Source organism: Mirounga angustirostris, unplaced genomic scaffold, assembly GCF_029215605.1.
Source record: "Mirounga angustirostris isolate CCGP_5_RB_7025 unplaced genomic scaffold, mMirAng1.0.hap1 SCAF_6, whole genome shotgun sequence".
Lineage (NCBI taxonomy): Eukaryota > Metazoa > Chordata > Mammalia > Carnivora > Phocidae > Mirounga > Mirounga angustirostris.
The window spans coordinates 101,317,263-101,336,054 of NW_026991714.1; the positions used below are offsets into that span (position 1 = coordinate 101,317,263).

General features: G+C 54.6%; 1 protein-coding gene across 8 annotated transcripts in view; it reads left to right on the top strand.

The window, feature by feature from the left end:
• Positions 1-13,167, top strand: part of CHST3 (carbohydrate sulfotransferase 3) — a 35,035-nt gene extending 21,868 nt beyond the window's left edge. For 5 of the 8 annotated variants that reach the window (XM_045878025.3, XM_064594783.1, XM_045878024.3 and 2 more), the window contains exons 2-3: positions 5,582-5,806; positions 7,082-13,167. In XM_045878025.3, coding sequence (XP_045733981.1) covers positions 5,649-5,806; positions 7,082-8,378 — 1,455 coding nt within the window. In that variant the 5' untranslated portion in view covers positions 5,582-5,648 and the 3' untranslated portion in view covers positions 8,379-13,167. Of the gene's footprint in view, positions 1-4,500; positions 4,696-4,846; positions 5,068-5,581; positions 5,807-7,081 lie in introns of those variants that run through there. The other 3 variants (XR_010412468.1, XM_064594780.1, XM_064594784.1) reach the window with 3 other exon arrangements.
• The last annotated feature ends 5,625 nt before the right edge of the window (positions 13,168-18,792 follow it).

The window sequence follows — 18,792 nt, forward strand, 5'->3', positions numbered from 1 at the left end:
AAGAGAGGACATTGACTGATTAGTGATGTCTGCTCCGGGCACAGGACTGCTGAGTGGTGGTGGTATGCGCCATGTATTTGCCAGCCCTGTAATGAAGCTTCTTAAGTGGGCTAAGCTATGAGAGTCAGAGTGATAAGGGGGGCAGGGCCATCACTAACCTGGGAGATAGGAGACCCACGTAGTAGTTGGAGTTTTGTCTCCATCCACTGGGATGCCTTGGTCTCTCGGAGCCTGAATTTCTATAGATAAAAAATGAGGAAGGGTCGGTAAGAAAATTTCCAAGTGCTGACATTCTGCAGTGTTAGGACAAGAGCCATGTTTTTTGTTTTTTGTTTTTTAAAGATTTTATTTATTTATTCATGAGAGACAGAGACAGAGACAGAGGCAGAGGGAGAAGGAGCCTGATGCCGGACTCGATCCCAGGACCCTGGGATCATGACCTGAGCTGAAGGCAGACGCTCAACCGACTGAGCCACCCAGGCGTCCCAAGAGCCATGTTTTTTCAGGGCCCACGGGGTGGTATACAGTCCACATTTCTTTTGGACGTCCTGGACACCAGCTTCCACTTCGGGCCCTGACTGGGCAAAGCCCAGAGTTGGGGTCAGCTTCGACCTGGCCGAGGGCCCCAGGTTCAGTGTGAGAGGTGCTGGAAGTGCCTTCGCTGACAGGAAGGCCTGGGACTATTCTCTGGGGCCCTGTATTTCATGCACCTGTTGGCTCTGGGATTTACACAGGATGTTTTGCTCATAGGACTGAGCCAGCCCTGATAAAGTGACTCTCAAATGGGGGTAGAGAGTGTGTTCCCCCGCATCCCCACAGAGCAAAACAGGGCTGAGGGGCAGCCTGGGTCTGTCCCAGGCGGAGCTGATGCCCTGAGAGTCTGTGGCAGCCCCGTCCTCACCAGGCTGGCCCTCAGCCCTGTGGTCCACCTTGTGGCGGTGGCCCACAGCTTCTCACAAGCTCTTGGATGTCCATTGCCGCTCAGGTGAGACACACCTTTACCTTTGGCTGCTTCTCCAATGTCTCTGTCTTGGCTGAGGCTGGGCACATGCCCATAAGGAGGTCCTAGAGGGGTTTGTTCTTGGGAGAGGAAGCTGGAGTGCTGGAATGTGAGCAAGCTTGAGGAATAAGGACGGCCCCGAGCTGCGCAGGGGACCATCAGCCAGATACTCATTCACTTCCTCACTCTTCTTCCTTCACTCACTGGTTTGTCCAACAGCCCCTAGGCATTTACTCTTCTATCAGACACTGAGCTTCCCACAGAGCCCCCCATCCGGACTCTTGCCCTCTCTCAGCTCCTCTTCTCGTCCTGGCTCTTCCTCTGATGGAACAGCGGTGGGAGCAGGGCCTACTCCCGCTGAGGCCCAGCCCCCACTGTGCTCTGGGCCCCAGCAAGTGAGGGGAGTGGAGTTTTGCTGCCTGATGCAATGTCTGGCAGGGCCTGTCCCTTATCAGAGCTCCATTCCCAGCAGACTCTGGGACCCCACCTTCCCTTAGGGGAGGCAGGGGCAGGCTGGGAGGCCTCCAAGTAGAAAACTGTTGTCTAGTGAGGGCCCCCTCGCGGGGCGGGAGGGAGGCCTGGCTAGAAAGGCCCCCGAGGGGAGAGGAAGGTAGAGAGGCCGGTGCCTAGAGTTGGGGCCTTAGCCCAGCCCACTTTCTTTTCAGTATTCCCTCACTCAGATTTGTCTGGGATACCCTTGGTGGTTTCCTGCCCTCCCATCATTAGCACATCGCTGTAGAGGCTTGAACTGAAAGCCCCAGGGCTTCGTTTCTTCATCCTCAAAATGACATCCCAGATTGTTAGTGATAATTCAAGAGACTGATGTATGTAGGGGCGCCCAGGTGGTTCAGTCGTTAAGTGTCTGCCTTCAGCTCGGGTCGTGGTCCTGGGGTCCTGGGATCGAGCCCCACATCAGACTCCCCACTGCTTCTCCCTCTCCCTCTGCTGCTCCCCCTCCTTGTGCTTGCTCTCTCTGTCAATAAGTAAAATCTTTTAAAAGAGAGAGAGAGAGACTGATGTATGTGAAGCCCCAAGTGTGAAGTTTTGCCCATAGGACGCACTCGTAGTATTTGCCTGTAGTACACCCTGGGGCGTATACTCAGAGCACACACACCCATAGGGCACAATCATAGCACAGACATGGCTCGTCTAGGGAACAAGCGCTTTTTCTTCTTCATATATCCCATCAACTTAGAATCTGAGTGAGCACCTCCCGCTGGGCCGGATGCTTTGGTAAAGGATCCATTTATTCCACAAGTATTCTGGAGTACCTGCTCTGTGCCCGGGACACACAGAGTAGGGCTCAGGGATTCTGGGCACAGAGTACAGAGGTGGAACAGACGGACGAAGCTCTCCTCTCATGGAACCTACACAGCAGTGGCTGAATTAGGCAAGAAACCAGTACATTTCCATCCAGGAAGGAAATAAAGCAGGATGCTAAGAATGGAAGTGATGGGGGAAGGGAGATGGTCAGCGTGAGGCTGATGGTCAGGGCAGGGCTCCAGGGGGGGGCTCCAGAGCTGAGCACTGGGGATGACTGGGCCACGGGGAGCTGTCCCACCCCTGCTACATCCCGGCAGAGCTGGGCTGGCATGCTTCTGGCCTTCTTCCCCATTGGCCCTAGTGCCCTGGAAATGGGACCTTGGCTGGCATCACCCCTTTTCCTTTGGCTGTCACATCACTTGCTGGATGGCAGGGGAGAAAATGTATCGAGTACTCCCCTGGGAGGCAGCATCTGCCAAGAGAAGGAAACGATGTTTCATTCTTCCCATGAGCTAAGCAAGGGTGCATCCTGGGTTTTGGGAGGGAGTAGCACAAAGGTTTGACTAGTGTTGACAGATGTCACAGACCCAGTTCTTACAGAGGGCCTCTGCCGGGAGCTTTGCCAGGTGACCCCCATCCTTACCCCATCTTCCTCCCTGGTGACCCTGTGACCTCCTGGCCCCTGTGGCCCTCTCCCACCTCCTGGGTCTGAGGACCTCCCACATTCCCCTTGGGACCTCTAAACCTCCCTCACCTGCCTGCCCAGCATCTGCTGGGCTTCCAGAGCTGAAGCGAAGGGCAGCCTGCTGGGACAGGGAGAAGGCGCCGCCAGCCTGCCTTGTGTTTCATGTCAGAGTTTTCACCATCGCTTCTTCCTTTTAGGGCAGTGCTGGGAAGGTTCTTAGGAACCCTGTATTATTCAGGGGGGGGGAGGGGACTGGGATGGCAACTCAAAAATACAAACAATGCTTGCAAGGGAGGGGAGGAGAAGGTGCAGGAGCTCATCATCAAGGCAGCCGAACTTATAATCTTACTAAAGACTCAGAAGGGAGAGGACAGTGTGGGCAACTCCCCCCACCCACCCCTGCCTTTTCACCTCTCTTGTAGTTAATGAACACTTACCATGTCCTAGATATTATTCCTCACAGCGACCTTATGTGCAGGTTATTCATCCTACAGGTAAAGAAACTGAGGCCCAGAGAAGTTAAGTCACTCCTACAAGGTTACACAGCATGGTAGACATGCAGAAAGGACTAGAACCCAGGACTCCTGGTCCCAGCTCCTTCTGCTTCCCTCGCATCATCAGACACAGGCAACTCTCAGCCAAGAGACAAGAGGGCAGAAAGTCAGGATTTCAATCCCTTTTGCTCTGCAGACTCAGCTTTGAATCTCACCCTTCCAGAGAGACAGACGGCCTCACACTCCACAGGGTGTGAGGAGCATGGCTCTGCCCATCATTCTGCAAACTCACGCTGACAGCCTGCCAGGCACTGAGCCAGGCGCCAGCTTTGACAGGTTTGCTCACTCGTGGTTTGTTGGGCAGCTGGTATATGCTGGGTGCCGTTCTAGACGCTAGTCCCTACTTCAGGGGGCTCAGAGTCTGGGAAGGGAAGACAGACAGACCATAAGCTGGAAAGCCCAACCATATATGCTACAGTGGGGGTGACTGGGGAGCACTGAGAGGCTCGAATGACCTGGATCTTGGAGGGAGGATGAGGGCTGCTGCTGGGGGAAACTTGGACAAGTTATTTAACCCCTCAACCTCAGTTTCCTCATCTGTAAAATGGGATAGCTGCCACCTAATGGGACTTCTGTAAGGATCTGATGAGGAAATGCAAATCAAGTGCTTAGCATGGCACCTGGCACAGAGTAGTAAGCACTCAATAAATCTCAGCTACCGGATCATTCCAGTTGGCCCTTCCAACCCGAGTGTCAGCTCCATGAGGGCATGGATCAGCTGTGCTTGCTCACTGTTGTATCCCCAGTGCCTAGACCAGAGGCTGGCACAGAGTCGGTTCTCAGGAAGCAGCTGTTTCATGAGTATGTGGGGAAAGGCCCAGAAGAATTAGGAAGGGGCAGGAATATTCCAGTTGCCCTGGAGCTGGCCCTGCAGGCCTCCTCCCTCTGAGCCCATCCTCAATCACCCACACTCAGGAAGCCTCACCACCCCTCTGCCCTGCACAGCCGGGTCCCACCACTCAGCTGCCAGCTTACACACCTGCCTGCTCGTATTGCAGAGCCCCTGGCCCGCTGCTTTCCCCAGAGGACAGATGTTCTGGCTCTCCCTCTAGCCACTTCCATTTGTGTGATGAAGGTGCAACCCTGGGACCTGCCTTCCTGCCCTCCTACTCCCTCATGTGGACGTCAGCTGCTTCCCGTGGGAAAATCCATCTTTTCCAGAAAGAGAGATGATCCTGGGTGCACTGTACCAGGTCACAAGACTTTTCCACACTTGGAGTGATAGTATCCCATGAATGATGGTCCTTAAGGAGAAGGGATAGACTTTTGGACGGCGGGGCGGGGGAGGGGGTTGTGCTGGAATCTGGGGCCCATGACATGGACAGGTGTGTGTGTGATGGTGCGGATGAATGCAAGAAATGGGCTCCTCAGGCAATGCTGTATTTGCTCAGCTTTTAAAAATGTATACATCTTCCGTTGAGGGTCATCTATTCCTTTATCCATTCTGTCGTTTGGCAGCCATGCTCACGTGTGTCCTATGTGCCTGGCCCGTGCTAAAGAATAATGAGGGGCCTGGACAAACTCCCTTACTCCACAAAGGGATGATCAGCATTGAACAAATCATTGTAAGTGGGCTCACCTTAGGACAGTCTCAGATGCTAATAGGAGTCTTTCACGGTGGTGGGGCCAGGGGAACCCTAACCTAGCCAGGAGGAGGCTGCTCCAGGAGGCTGAGATGTGAAGGCTGAGGCCATGTGAAGGATTTTGGAAGGACCCAAGTGAAGGATCTAATATATATATTTAGGTTATTCACATCAACACTTACAGATCCATCTCCATCATTTTTGTTTAGGTATTTGTAGTCTTTTGCTATTGCAAACATTTATAGTGCAAGGAACATTCTTTTCCGTGTACTTGCCCTTGAGTTACATGTGAGGTCAAAGGATAAGTTGATGGAAGTGGGATGAATGAATCTAAGGGCTGATTAGCATTTTAAATGACCTGATTTCACCTCATCCATTGGGAGAGTGGGTCTGGGATCTGGCTGCTGAGCAGGGCCACAACCCTCAAAAGTTGGGGGGGAAACTCTTCATTCCTCACCTCCAGACAAGGGTGTCCTGATGACTGGTCTCTTCACAGGACGAGCGTGTCCCCCACCTGAAGACGACGAGCCAGGTCCTGAGTGATGCTCCTGAGCTGAGGGCCCATGGCCCCACCCTTCCCCATGGAGAAAGGACTCGCTTTACCCCAGGACTGCCGGGACTTTCTGCACAGCCTGAGGATGAGGAGCAAATATGCCCTTTTCCTGGCTTTTGTGGTGGTGGTTTTTGTCTTCATTGAAAAGGAAAATAAAATCATATCAAGGTGAGGGATGCAAGCGCAAAAGTCTTCCTTATCAGGGAGGGGTGGGTGGGGCAGAGAGGTAGCTATAGGGCTCTTTGTGGACGTACAAAGGCAGTCCTTCAACCAGTAATCATGAGGCCCCTCCTGTGCCCGGGGAAGTGGTCCAGCCCACGCCCCCAGGAATGCACAGGGGTGACACTTGGGCTCTGGACTCAGGTAGCCTGGGCTGGAATCTTGATTCCGGTCCTTTGTAGCTGTGACAGCTTGGACAAATTCACTTCTCTGTGTCCCAAGTTCCTCTTCTGTAAAATACGGCTAACAATGGGGCTTTCCTTATAGATTAAATTAGGAAATGTAAAACATTTAGCTCAGTGCCTGGCATGCAGTTGGTATCAAGTACTTGCTGACCATGGCTATTACTATTAATTTATTTCTTGGCTAGGATGATGCCTCACATTAACAGCACATCTGCTATACCAGCCTGAAGCCATGGGTGAGGGTGAGCCCATGGAAAGGCAGGGTCCTGGTACACGTACCCTGGTGGGCAGGGCTTCCATGTGCAGCTGTCCAGGTTGTATACTGCTAAATTCCAGGGGTGTGCACTCACCTCAGCTACACTGGGAATGCTGCCCCCTGAAATTGGCAATGTACCATTGTGTGCAGTGGCTCTTCTGCTGAGCCTGCTAGACACACAAAGTTTTTAGACATGCTCTCCCAGCGCAACACCCTACAAGGAAGCAGCCACCATGGATAGATTAGGAATTGGGCTGTGTGGCAGGCACTGTGTCACTGCCCCACCTGGGTTCCTCAGCATGGACTGTTCCAGGTCGTGCCCACAGGGTTCTACTACAAGCCCCTGCAGGGTCTCCACCAGAGAGCTTTCTCTCGACGTGCACACCGGCAAGCTAGGAATCCAGGGAGTAAATGCCTCTGGGAGCAGCCCTCAGCCAGGGCCAGCTGGAGCTTTCCTGTCCCCTGGGCGAGAGCATCCTCCAGGGTGTTCTACACTGTCTCCCAGGATGCCCCAGGGGGGTTGGTTTGCCCATAGGGACACCCTGCTCACCCTTTATAGACCTCTTTTTCTCCCCACCTCGTTTCCTACCTCTCTGCCAGTTCTTCCTGTGATCATGTCCCAAATAAACTACTTAACACTCAGATCCTTGCCTCGAAGTCAGCTTCTGGGGAAAGCCAGCTAAGACAGGCTCTGGGTGATCGGCCCGGGGAGGCTGCTTAGGGGTGCACAAGGGATGGAGTCCCCAGTCACTCACTGATTCCGACTTCCCTTTGTCCTCCTAGGGTGTCAGACAAGCTGAAGCAGATCCCGCAGCCCCTGGTAGACGCCAACGGCACCGACCCAGCCCTGTTCTTGGCCGACAACGCGTCCCTCTTGTCCCTGAGTGAGCTCGATTCGGCCTTCACCCAGCTGCAGGGCCGCCTGCGAAACCTCAGTCTGCAGCTGGGTGTCGAGGCAGCAGGGGAGGCCGGGGCGGCGGCGGAGGCCGGGGTCGGGGAGGAGGCGCCACCGTCACGCCGCGGGGCCCCGCCGCCGCGGCGCCACGTGCTCCTCATGGCCACCACCCGCACCGGCTCCTCGTTCGTGGGCGAGTTCTTCAACCAGCAGGGCAACATCTTCTACCTCTTCGAGCCGCTGTGGCACATCGAGCGCACGGTGGCCTTCGAGTCGGGAGGCGCCAGCGCCGCCGGCTCGGCCCTGGTCTACCGCGACGTGCTCAAGCAGCTGTTCCTGTGCGACCTGTACGTGCTGGAGCACTTCATCAGCCCCCTGCCCGAGGACCACCTGACCCAGTTCATGTTCCGCCGCGGCTCCAGCCGCTCGCTGTGCGAGGAGCCCGTGTGCACGCCCTTGGTCAAGAAGGGCTTCGAGAAGTATCACTGCAAGAACCGCCGCTGCGGGCCGCTCAACGTGACGCTGGCCGCCGAGGCCTGCCGCCGCAAGGAGCACATGGCCCTCAAGGCCGTGCGCATCCGGCAGCTGGAGTTTCTGCAGCCGCTGGCCGAGGACCCCCGGCTGGACCTGCGCGTCATCCAGCTGGTGCGGGACCCGCGGGCCGTGCTGGCCTCGCGCATGGTGGCCTTCGCCGGCAAGTACGAGGGCTGGAAGAAGTGGCTGGCCGAGGGGCAGGCGCGGCTGGGGGAGGAGGAGGTGCAGCGGCTGCGGGGCAACTGCGAGAGCATCCGGCTGTCGGCCGAGCTGGGCCTGCGGCAGCCCGCCTGGCTGCGCGGCCGCTACATGCTGGTGCGCTACGAGGACGTGGCGCGCTGGCCGCTGCGCAAGGCGCGCGAGATGTACCGCTTCGCCGGCATCCCCCTGACGGCGCAGGTGGAGGACTGGATCCAGAGGAACACGCAGGCGGCCCAGGACGGCAGCGGCATCTACTCCACGCAGAAGAACTCCTCGGAGCAGTTCGAGAAGTGGCGCTTCAGCATGCCCTTCAAGCTGGCGCAGGTGGTGCAGGCCGCCTGCGGCCCCGCCATGCAGCTCTTCGGCTACCGGCTGGCCCGGGACGCCGCCGCCCTCACCAACCGCTCCGTCAGCCTGCTGGAGGAGCGCGGAACCTTCTGGGTCACGTAGGCGGCCCCGGGCCCGCGCGCACCCCGCCTTGTGAAAGGCCCACCCTTGCCATTCCGCCGGGCCGCGCGATGCTGCCTCCCGCGGAGGGCGGGCGGCCTGGGGCAGTAGCCCTAGGGGCCCCGGCCAGCTAGCTCCCCGCCGCCGCAGCCTGGGGCCTGGGGTCTGTCACCCAGAGCCGGACAGCGCCTGTCCCGCGAGGGCCGCCAGGCCCGGACCTCAGGGGCTGCGGTCTCCTGAGCAGGCCCACGCAGGCCCAGAACTATCAACAAGCCTCTCTCTCTCTCTCTCTCTCTCTCTCACACACACACACACACACACACACACACACATGAAACACCCATAAATGCCTGCAGACCCTGTGGGCCAGAGTCCCAGTGTTGAACCAGAAGGGGCTGTGGGCCCGGACCAGTCACAGCCGACCACCTGCTGTACTCAGCGGTCATCTTTCAGTTTCTGGATTTCTACGCAATCCAGTGTGGAATCCGCATGGATCCCTGGGGAGGGACTGGAATAGCCCAGAATGTCAGAGGATGGCATTTGGGGCTTTTCAACCAAGAATGATTCAGTATTTTCATAAGTGGAGGAGCCGTGCTGGTGACTGATGAAATCAGCCCTGCACAGAACCATAGAACACCCGTATGTGTGTGAGGACAAGGCCTCTGTATACCACACACAGACCCAAACAATGTAGAAACCCAAATCCACACACGCATACACAGGCAAGCTTCCCTGTTGCTTTATGCCCACGGGATTTAACTATCGCACACCTCAAGAGGAGACTTTCGTTACATTTTTAGAATTATTTGAGGTTGGGGAAGGAAACACGGTCACGGACCATGACCCCGTTCCCGACCAGGTTTGGGACTGAACGGTAGACACAGAAGGGCCGAGTCTGCGACCCCTGTCCGCCTTGGTTTCTCCTGGCTACCTCCTCTGGCCTATTCGCATCCTCCCTGCTGGCAGGCAGGATGTTTTGAAATGGTGTGGCCAACCCTCACATGACTACAGCCCAAATGCCCCGTCCCAGCTGGGCTGGCTCCCTGAGACATGTCCCTGTGTGAAGGCTGCCTCGGGCCTGACTGGAGGCAAAAGGCAGCTGACAAGTCCTGCCATTTTCAGCCAGGCCTCCTGTGGGGCAGGGCCCAGAAGAGAGTGCGGAGTGCTCTTGGGGGAGAAGTCACATCAAGATACCCCCCTCCCCTGAGAAGACAGGGGACAGAGGTTGGTCACCATGGTTACATGGTTAGTGTCTGGGAATTCCAACTTTTAGGGCTCTGGGAAGAATGTTGCTCCACTTGGGATAGGCTGGGTGTTTTGTTTGGGTTTTTAAGAAAAAAAAAAGGTTATAGTTTGGTATCTTGTTTTGTGGCTATGTTTTTTATTTCCTTTCTGCAGGAGTGCAGCTCAGAAGCAATCTGGGCTTGAGGGGGCTGGGAGGACCAGCAAGGAGCACTCTGGCTCCTGCCGTTGGGAGAGGAGGAGGAGGATGGATCAGAGCCTAGGCGGCCACATGGCAGTCTGCAGTGCCCCACGGGCTTTGCTGTGTGTCCAGAAGCAACATAAATTAGTAGCTCTCGCCCTCTCCCCAAGACGAGGCCAGATTTGAACATCTCTTCCAGGTCCGAATGCATTTCCTGGGGGGTCAGGGGCCTATGGCCAAGCAGCAAATGTCCCCAAACTGGGGAGCAGAACTCAGTTCCCCTCAGAACTTGAAGAGCTGCACGACGAGTTCACAGGGCTGTTTCTGATTTCCTGGACAACTTCTCTGTCAGATCTGTCCTGTTGTCAAACCCAGAGGGCTGAGTTTCGGTTTGAGTAATACGGACACAAGGGAAATAGAGGATCTGAGTCCAGCTGGTGCTGCCATGGGGAGTGTGTCCTGGCCAGAAGTTGCTGTTTGAGACGGTGAGGACCGTAGCCATTTTGTGGGGTCTGTTCTGATCACTGCATTGGAGCTGCTGGGTCTCCATCACCATGGACTACAAGCCATTCAAGGTGGTCTCCAGTCTTGGCTTTCCGGTCCCAGAATAAGTTGTGCAGGGAGCTGGATCGAATTTGGGGTCCAAAGGGACACCAGCCCTGAAAACTTGACCCCGGGGCAGAGCGAAACCAGGATGTTTCTGGCGAGCACAGAAGTGCTGGCTTTCCCTCCCCAGCCCCCTTGCTCCCTGCACTGTGTCCCACCTGTGGTTGGTGGGGGGCTGGGGCAGGGACAAAGGCAGGCACCTCCCTCTGGGGCTCTTCTTGGGGCCCCCCTGGTGCGGATAGCAGACTTCTTCCTTCCTTCCTGTGCCTCTGGGGCCAAGGTCTCCACCCCTGCGCTCTGAGGACAGTGCCGAAAATGGACCTTTGGGATTTCTCAGGACGTTGACAATTTGTACACTGCAAGTTGACTTAATTTATTGATTTTGTGACAAAGAGACCTTAAATACCTTATTATTTGCAGGGACTCAAAGCTGTACCCAAATCAAGAAAGACGAAACAGTAATAGAAACCGTTGACTCGTGCCATACACACAAGGACACTCGAAGATGATGATTCAGAACACAAGAGAAGAGTAAACCCCAAGGGCGGCAGGTTGCATGGGCCCCGGGGTGTTATTTAAGGAGGTACCTTGGTTTTTTTCTTGTAGCTTGGAAGATGTGACATTGAAGGCCCTTTCTGCTGTATTTATTCCCTTTGCCCTGGTGTCTGAAACAGGACACAACTCGAGAGCACTCAGCAGCGCTCTGGGAACCCTCAGGGTTTGGGGAAGGACAGGGTGGGGGCAACTACTGACTTTACACCCTGGGGGACCTGGCTGAGGGTATGCATGTGGGGGTTTCAGCAGGCAGCTGGGCCGAGGAAGGTGGTCCATCTGGGGCGAGTGCTGCCCTTTCATCGAGGCCAACCTCGGGCTTCTCTGCTCTTGCTGGCTCTAATGGGAGCCTCCCTGCCACCGCCACCCCCCACCCACCCACCCACCCCCGCCTGCAGAGCATCCACCTGCCTACAGGCAGAGGGAGCTGTTGAGGCCTTGCCTCTGGGGCTGCCAGCTTGGCCCCATTCAGCAATGAGTGTTTACTCATTTTCTTTTTCTTGAAGACCTCTTTAGCCTGGCCTATATAAATAGTTCAGAACATTCCAGGCCTTAGTGAGACGGGGCAGTGTCTAACACCCACAGGCTGTCACTGTGGCCACCTTTTCTGGCTTCTCCTCTGGCCTTGTTTGTAAACCTTGGAGGGGCTAAGGGCACCGGGTTGGGGGCAGGGGTCTTTGGGAACAGTTGGTGCGGACCAGGGTCCCTGAGTCCCCACAGAGAGAAAAACATAAGCAGATTTGCAGCTCTGTGGCACTCCCCCTCTACCCCACGCCACCCTCCTGCCCCACCGCTGCAGGTTATCACCAAGTTCTTACTAAGGTTGAGGACATGAACAAAATCTAGCCTTTGGTCCCTTTATGTGATACATACACTTGAAAATAAATAACTAAATGAATAGGAAAAAAGTGTTTAATGAAGATTTACTCCCTGCCAGTACCCTCAGCCAGGGGCTGGTCTAACAGGGCAGCTGCTGACAGGACCCCTGAGAGCAGAGGGCCCACCCAACCCATTACAATGGCATCTTTCCCCACCACCTCTGTCCTCTCTGATGATGGAGCAAGGTCCAGCAGGAAGTCAGGGGATTCCCTGTTCCAATAGATGGGCATTTGGCCTGGAGAGGTAAGCATCAGATAGTTTGGACCTGATCCCAGAGGTCTCTTCCAGCCCTGGTGGTCCTTTCCCACATTAGGGCCTATTTTAATTGACTCTAGGGCCTGCCCCTTACTAGGCCTTGGATTATGAAGGATGGGAGCAGAAGAGCAGATGGCCGCGTCCCTGAGGCAGTCCCTTGCTCCCATCCCCGAGGCTGAAAGCAAAGGCAGGTCCTGAAGGGATTGATTCTGGGTCAGGAAGAGAAGGGGCAGGGCATGGGGAAATGCATCTGCAGAAGCCAAGTAGGTCTTGCCGATCTGCACAAAGTGGAAGGAGCATCCCAAGGGTCCCAGGTTGGTGGGTTTGCTAGTGGAGACTGCCAGGACATGGTCCAGCTGGATGAGAGGCAGAAGCTTCCTGATTGCAACCACAGCGCCTCTCAGCTGCCCACAGTTTCAGGAATAGTGGGAGCTGCCCTTTACCTCAGAAGGTTGAAGCAGAATTGGCAAATTCAGATGCCGTAAGAGCTTGGAGATCCTTTGGTCCCGTGTCCTCTGTCATTCCATGACTGTGCCTGGGGGACGAATGAGTTGTGTGTTTCCAAGGATACGGACGCAGTGCCATCCCCATGGGCCCAGCTCATTATGTAGACCAGGTATTTTATTTGGGAAAATACGCTGCTTCCTCTGCCATTGGGCTTGAACTGGGCACCCCAGAAGTCTCCATCTCGTCTGTATGTTCTAGGCCAAGTTTGCCTGGCTCCCCTGCTCCCTCCTGGATCCCACAGACTCTGTCTTTTTGCCAAGATCCCGGCCCTATGTCATGTTTCATGGCCACGTGGTATGGGGCACTCCCTTCATGGTCATGTGTGTACATATGTGTCCACACGTGTGTATGTGTAGCACGCAACTCATTCTGCTCAGCCGCCTTGCCCCAGCCCCCTTGCCATTAAACGTCCCAGATGTCCTTGCCATGGCTGCCATGTGCCGTCTCCTGGAAATGCAGGGGCCACCGCCGGTCACGGTCTGCTTTGTGGAACAGAATGTGAACCATCACTTGATGGCTTACTTGACTTATTTAATTAAAAATGAAAACACGCAGTGAGCAAAATCTGAAGTGTGTCTCTGCCTTTCTTTTTGCATTTGTTCTCGGCAGCAACCAAAAATTAACAAGAACAAAAATGAGCAGCAGTAGGAAAGGGGTGACTTCTGGCACGAAGCAGGGCAGAGGAAAGCTCCTGAGAAGTGAAAGACACACGGAGGGGTGGCTACGTGCAGGGGGTGTGATCGTTGTTTATGTTACCAGGATGGCAGAGCTGGTGGGAACCGTGCTTGGAGTCGGCTGCAAGAATGCGGTCTGACACATCAATACCCAGGTGTTCTAGGGCAGGGACAGGAGCATTGGCTAGAGGTCAGGGGACCAGGGGACAGGTCCCAGCATTGCCGCTGTCTGGCCCTGTGACCTCGGACAAGTCACTTCTCTTATCAGAGCCCGAGGTTCCTTGAGAATGAAACATGTAATCAGTGGTTCCAAAGTCAGCTGAAAAAGCAGGCAGTGCCTCTCACACAGAGCACCTGTATATTTTCTGCTTCACGTGTTGAAATGGCACCTAAGATTTCCTTGGGCGTTCAACAAAATCTCAAAAACCGCATGAGGAGATTGCTAAAGGCCCTTTCGGCTAAGAAATTTAATGGAGTCCTTTCAAATTGTTATTATACGGCTGTATCAGTCCTCATAACTATAGTGCGAATTCGATTTTGGCCCTTTTGTCTCCAAACAGCCACCTGGAGGCAGTAGGCGTTTCCCCAGGGAGAAGAGAGAAGGTTCGTTTTGGAACAGAAGACAGAGCTGGTAAAGCTCTGTGGCTTTGGGGGCCCAGGTGAGACGAGGACAGTAGCAAGCTTGAAGAAGCAGAGAAGGGCTGAGGACTGGTGAGCAGTTGGGTACCTGGAGTGAGGGGGTGACAACAGAGGGAGGCATGATAGGAAGGAATGGGACCCCTCCCCCAAAACTCAGACCTATACCTCTGCCCAGGCTGGGCCTTGGGAACTCAAACCATTTTCCTCCCAAACCCTAAAAACTCAACCGTGTGCATTATCCCAACCTGAGTACTCTGCCGCCCCCCACCCCCCCCAGTCAGGTGCCACTGCTGTCTCCACTCTCCTGGGGACTGGATATATTTAGTTTAACTTCTGGGCTATGTTTCCTACCACAAATGACCTCCTGGAGGAACAAATTGCCATAATCATAGAGCAGAGAAGTCGGGAAACCTTCCCACCCACTTACCCCCTCAGTCACCAGCCCAGGCTGGAGCCATCTTTCCTCTCTGCTCGCAGACCTTTTGGGACTCCTGAACCTTCCTCCATTATACCCCAAGTTACCCAACCCTGGGAAGGAGCCAAATACTCCCCAGGGTCTCTGAGGGAGTGACAGTCCGCTGGATCCATCTGGGAAGCAGTTTGACCACCAGCAGGGGCCGGGGACCTGTGTCCTTTGCTCACGGCAGGCCCGGCACTGTGGTCTGCATCAGTGTGTCCCCAAGTGTGGCTGGAGAAACTGTGGTCACCTAACCGCTCTTAGGAAGTTATGGCGCACGTTAGTATATTAAAGGCTCTGAGAAGGTCTGCTTTTCTTTGCCCCAGCTTACCAGAATTCACTCAGAACCATTTTTATGGGTAAAATTCTTTCATCATGAAAAGTGGTTTTTTTGCCAAACAACATTTTCAAGACTCTGGCATTCTACAGGTCCCTTTGTAGCTATCAGAAACCTGCAAATATAAGCATATGGGACTAAAAGCCATGATAAGCAGAAAAGAAGGTTGTGGGTGAAGGGGGTGGGGAGAAGTTCAGGAGGGAGCTTCGGGGCCCCATCCCACCTTCGTGCCATTCTCAAGGGGCTGCAGGCTAGGAGCAAGAGTTGACCCTTCGAGATTGTAGCAGCCTTAGGGGCGCTGGGGGTCAAAGTTCATACCCCAAGGCATCCATGCTGCTGTTGTAAAACCTCCTGGTCACCTGATACCCTGGGTCCTTGGCTTCCTTAACTCAGCCCACACCTGCAGAGCCTCTGCGGCATTACCCAAAAGGTACGGTAACCCCCACAGAGAGCGGGGACCCTGGGGAACCAGGCCAGGCATAAACACCACAGGACACTATTGATCTGAGCTTGGAGGTAACTCTTAAAGGAGCCATTTCTGGAAGAGCCGGGCAAAGGTTACCAACAGTAAACAGGCTCCCTGGAGATGTAATCCTCTCGTAGCTAGTAAACCCCTCGCTAAACGCTGCTGTGCGGTTTATTGAAAGAACAAGCAAGTAGTAAAGGCTCAGCGGGAGAGGCTTGCCCAGGAAAATCAGACCATGAGAAAGAAGGGGGGGCGGAAGGGGGGTGGGGGAAGTGACAACAAGGAGGGGGCATCCTCATGAGATGCAGGGGAGGAAGACAGCCAAGGTGCTAAAAGAGGACACCCACGAGGATAGCCACGGCTGCAATGTCCAAGCACTCAGGGCCCAGGGTGCGCGTGGCCCCGCACACCCCCGGCCATGGATCGAATCTACCCTGTGGATGTGGGGCCCACACAGTGTCTGGTTTCGTCTTTAGCAATTGGCATTAGAGGCCGACACTTAAAAGATAAGGGGTTTTATATGAAAACCAGCTTTCCACTTCCTCTAGAACATCAGGTGTCTTGGTTTGAGTAACACCTGGGGTTGATGCTGAGACGAGGGTTAGAGAGCAAAGGGTTTATTTTTGTCATTGCACACGACTGAATTTTTAAGGGTTGGGAGGAAAATGGTTTGAGTTCCCAAGGCCCAGCCTGGGCAGAGGTACAGGTTTGAGTTTTGGGGGAGGGGTCCCATTCCTTCCTATCATGCCTCCTTCTGTTGTCACCCTCCCCTAGAGAGCAGGGGAGGAGGGAAGCGAGACAGCTAGTGAAGGGTGCACTGGTAAGCCAGCTGCCCCCTTGGGCAACTGGAGCAGAAGCCCTCCGGGAAACAGTATAAAGCCCGTGCCTTAGAATTATTCTACCTGAGGGGGAAGATGAGGGACCCTGGAGTATTCCTACATCAATCCTTGTCGGATTTTGGCTGAAGGCTGCTTTAGGGGAATATTAATTCCCCAGCACAGTCTTGCTGGCAGAACAGCATTCCAGAATTCTGGAACAAGCCTTCAGGCCCAGAGATGCAGGCAGTTGGAAGTTTCCGGAGCTCAGCGTAAGTATGCAGAGCAAGGTGTAAGGAGGGGAGGGGTCTGACAGCACCTGCTCCTGGGTGGTGTGGGGCTCTCATTCCCGCAGGGACAATGCGCTACAGCTGGGGGAAGGCAGCAGTCGCTCCAAGGGGAGAAGAGCCGGGTCCCACGTTCCCCTGGGCTCTCCAACACTGAGGCACCATTTACCACAGCACTGATATTTTACCTCCGACTGAGACATCTCTGTGAATCCTCATCTGTCCATGAGGGCTACTGCTGTGACTCCATTCATTATAATAGCTCCCCAGGACCCAGAGGCCTTTGCGTTTTCAACCTCCAGCTTGAAGTCCTGGTGGCATGCTGGGGTCTGAGTAGGCTTTCCCAGCAAGGCCTACCCCAAGGTCCTTAACACTTAAATCTGAGGAATAAGCTGGTTAGTCCGGAAATCGTGGGCTCCGCCTCTGTCTGCCTCATCAGAACATTGAACTTAACTGCCCCGTCTACACCCACCTGGGTTTCTCCTGCCCACCCCGCCCCCAGAGCTGCTGTTACCTACTCGAGCAGGGGGCCAGAATGAGCAGTGAGAAAGAAGGTGATTTTGCCCACCTAGAGGCTGGATGGGGCCAGCCTGTGTCCAGTCCATACCAGAGCTGTCCTCCCTGGAAAGTGCATAGCGGGTGATGCTCACCTGTGGGGTACACAGGACCCCTGGGCGTGCTCTTGCAATGATCGGCGTGGCAATCCCCAGTGCCTGCATTCAAATGCCACCCCGTTCTCTCTCACCCAGGAAAGCTCAACAGAGGGCCCCAGGGGGCAGCAGGTGCTAGGGCCTGGAAGACAAAGAGGACTGGGAGCCCGTGTGGCCCGAGAAAGAGCTTGCTTCTGGGGAAACAGGAAGCTGGAGAGCAGAGCTGGGCCTGAATGCTCAGAAGTCTCTAAGCCACACTAGGAAGGAGCTGGACTTGATCCTTCGAGCTAGGGAGCCACTGAAAGGCAGAGTGAAGCAGAGTGGCCTGCTGTGATCACTGGACCCCATTTCACAGATGAGAAGAGTGAGGCCCAGACACTGACACGACTAGCAAGTGTTAGGATGTGAATCCACGTCTCCCATCCTCATAGGCCCTTCTGTCCCATCCTTTGCCTCAAGTCTCCCACTTCGATCTGGTGAGAGCCCTCAGGTCATGGAGATGCCAAGGAGGCACAAGCGCAGAACCGAAGGCTTCCCTTCGGGCTCATACACGACAAGCCCGACCCCTCTTCTAAGTGCCCACTTTGCGAAGTCTGCCCCTGAGTCTGCTCTTCTCCAGGCTTGAATAACATCAATGTGTCCTAGCTGTGTGACCTTGGACCAGTGAATTGTCCTCTCTGCGCCTTAGGTTGCTCTCGTGTAAAATGGGGACAATATCAACATGAAGGACAGGGATATGTGCTGTGTGCCTGGTTCATGATGAGCCCTTAATAAACAGGTACTGCTTTACTTGAGGTCTTTGCCCCATGCTCGTCCTCCTCTGGACGCCCCTCAGTTAATCAGTGAATTGACAAATATTTTGAAGGCTGGAAGGGAGGCCCAAATAGAACTTATAATGGGACCCAGGGCCAAAGAGAATGGGTGCCTCAGCACCTGCCCCAGGCAGTCAGGCTGCCCTTTGTCCTAAATCCTGAAAAGCAGAGCTGAGCTTCAGGGACAGACCCGAGATGCCCCATGGAGTTCCTCCAGAGTTTGGCTAAGTGAACAGGAGCTAATCCTGTTTCCCCTTGTAAGTTTCCATTAATTCCCCTTCTTTACCATTCTCTTTTCCCCTGGCTTGATGGTGATTTCTCTAAGCAGCGTCCCTTCCGGGAGAACATGCCCTCTGCCTTTCGTCTGTATGAGTGGAGAGACTGACGCTGGGGGACCAAGATCTGGGCTGAGGTCAATTCATTCAAAACACTGCCTGATGGGTGCTGCTCTCCACCACCCTGGCCCCAAACAGAGACATGTTCACACTTGGCTTGGAGCGCACTGCTTTCTTGACACATGTCCCGCTTGGCTGGGGAGCAGAGGAACAGTTGAGAAGACATGTGTCAGGACTTGCCCATGGAAGCAGGAATCCAAGGAACCCAATACAGGACCATGCTCCTGACATTTACTTCCAGATGTCAGTGCCCGCTCCTCGTTCTCCTTCACGGGTGATTAAGCCTCAGGGAAAGGCTTGAGCATTCACCTTGGCTCCCTGTGCCTGACACAGCACAAGTGGTAGTTGCATGAATGAATGAATGAATGAATGAATGAATGAATGAATGAATGAATGAATGAATGAATGAATGGTGTACTATTAGGGACACTTAGTACATGTGTAATATGCAGCTGTCACCACTCTCTAGCTCCAGAACGTTTTCATCACCCCAGAAGGAAGCCCCATATTCCCTGGCAATCACCGATCGGCTTTCTGTCTCTAGGATTTGCCTCTTCTGGACATTTCATGTAAATGAAACCACACAATATGACACCTTCTGTGTCTGGCTTCTTTCGCATGTTTCCGAGGTTCACCCACGTAGAATGTATCAGAACTTCATTC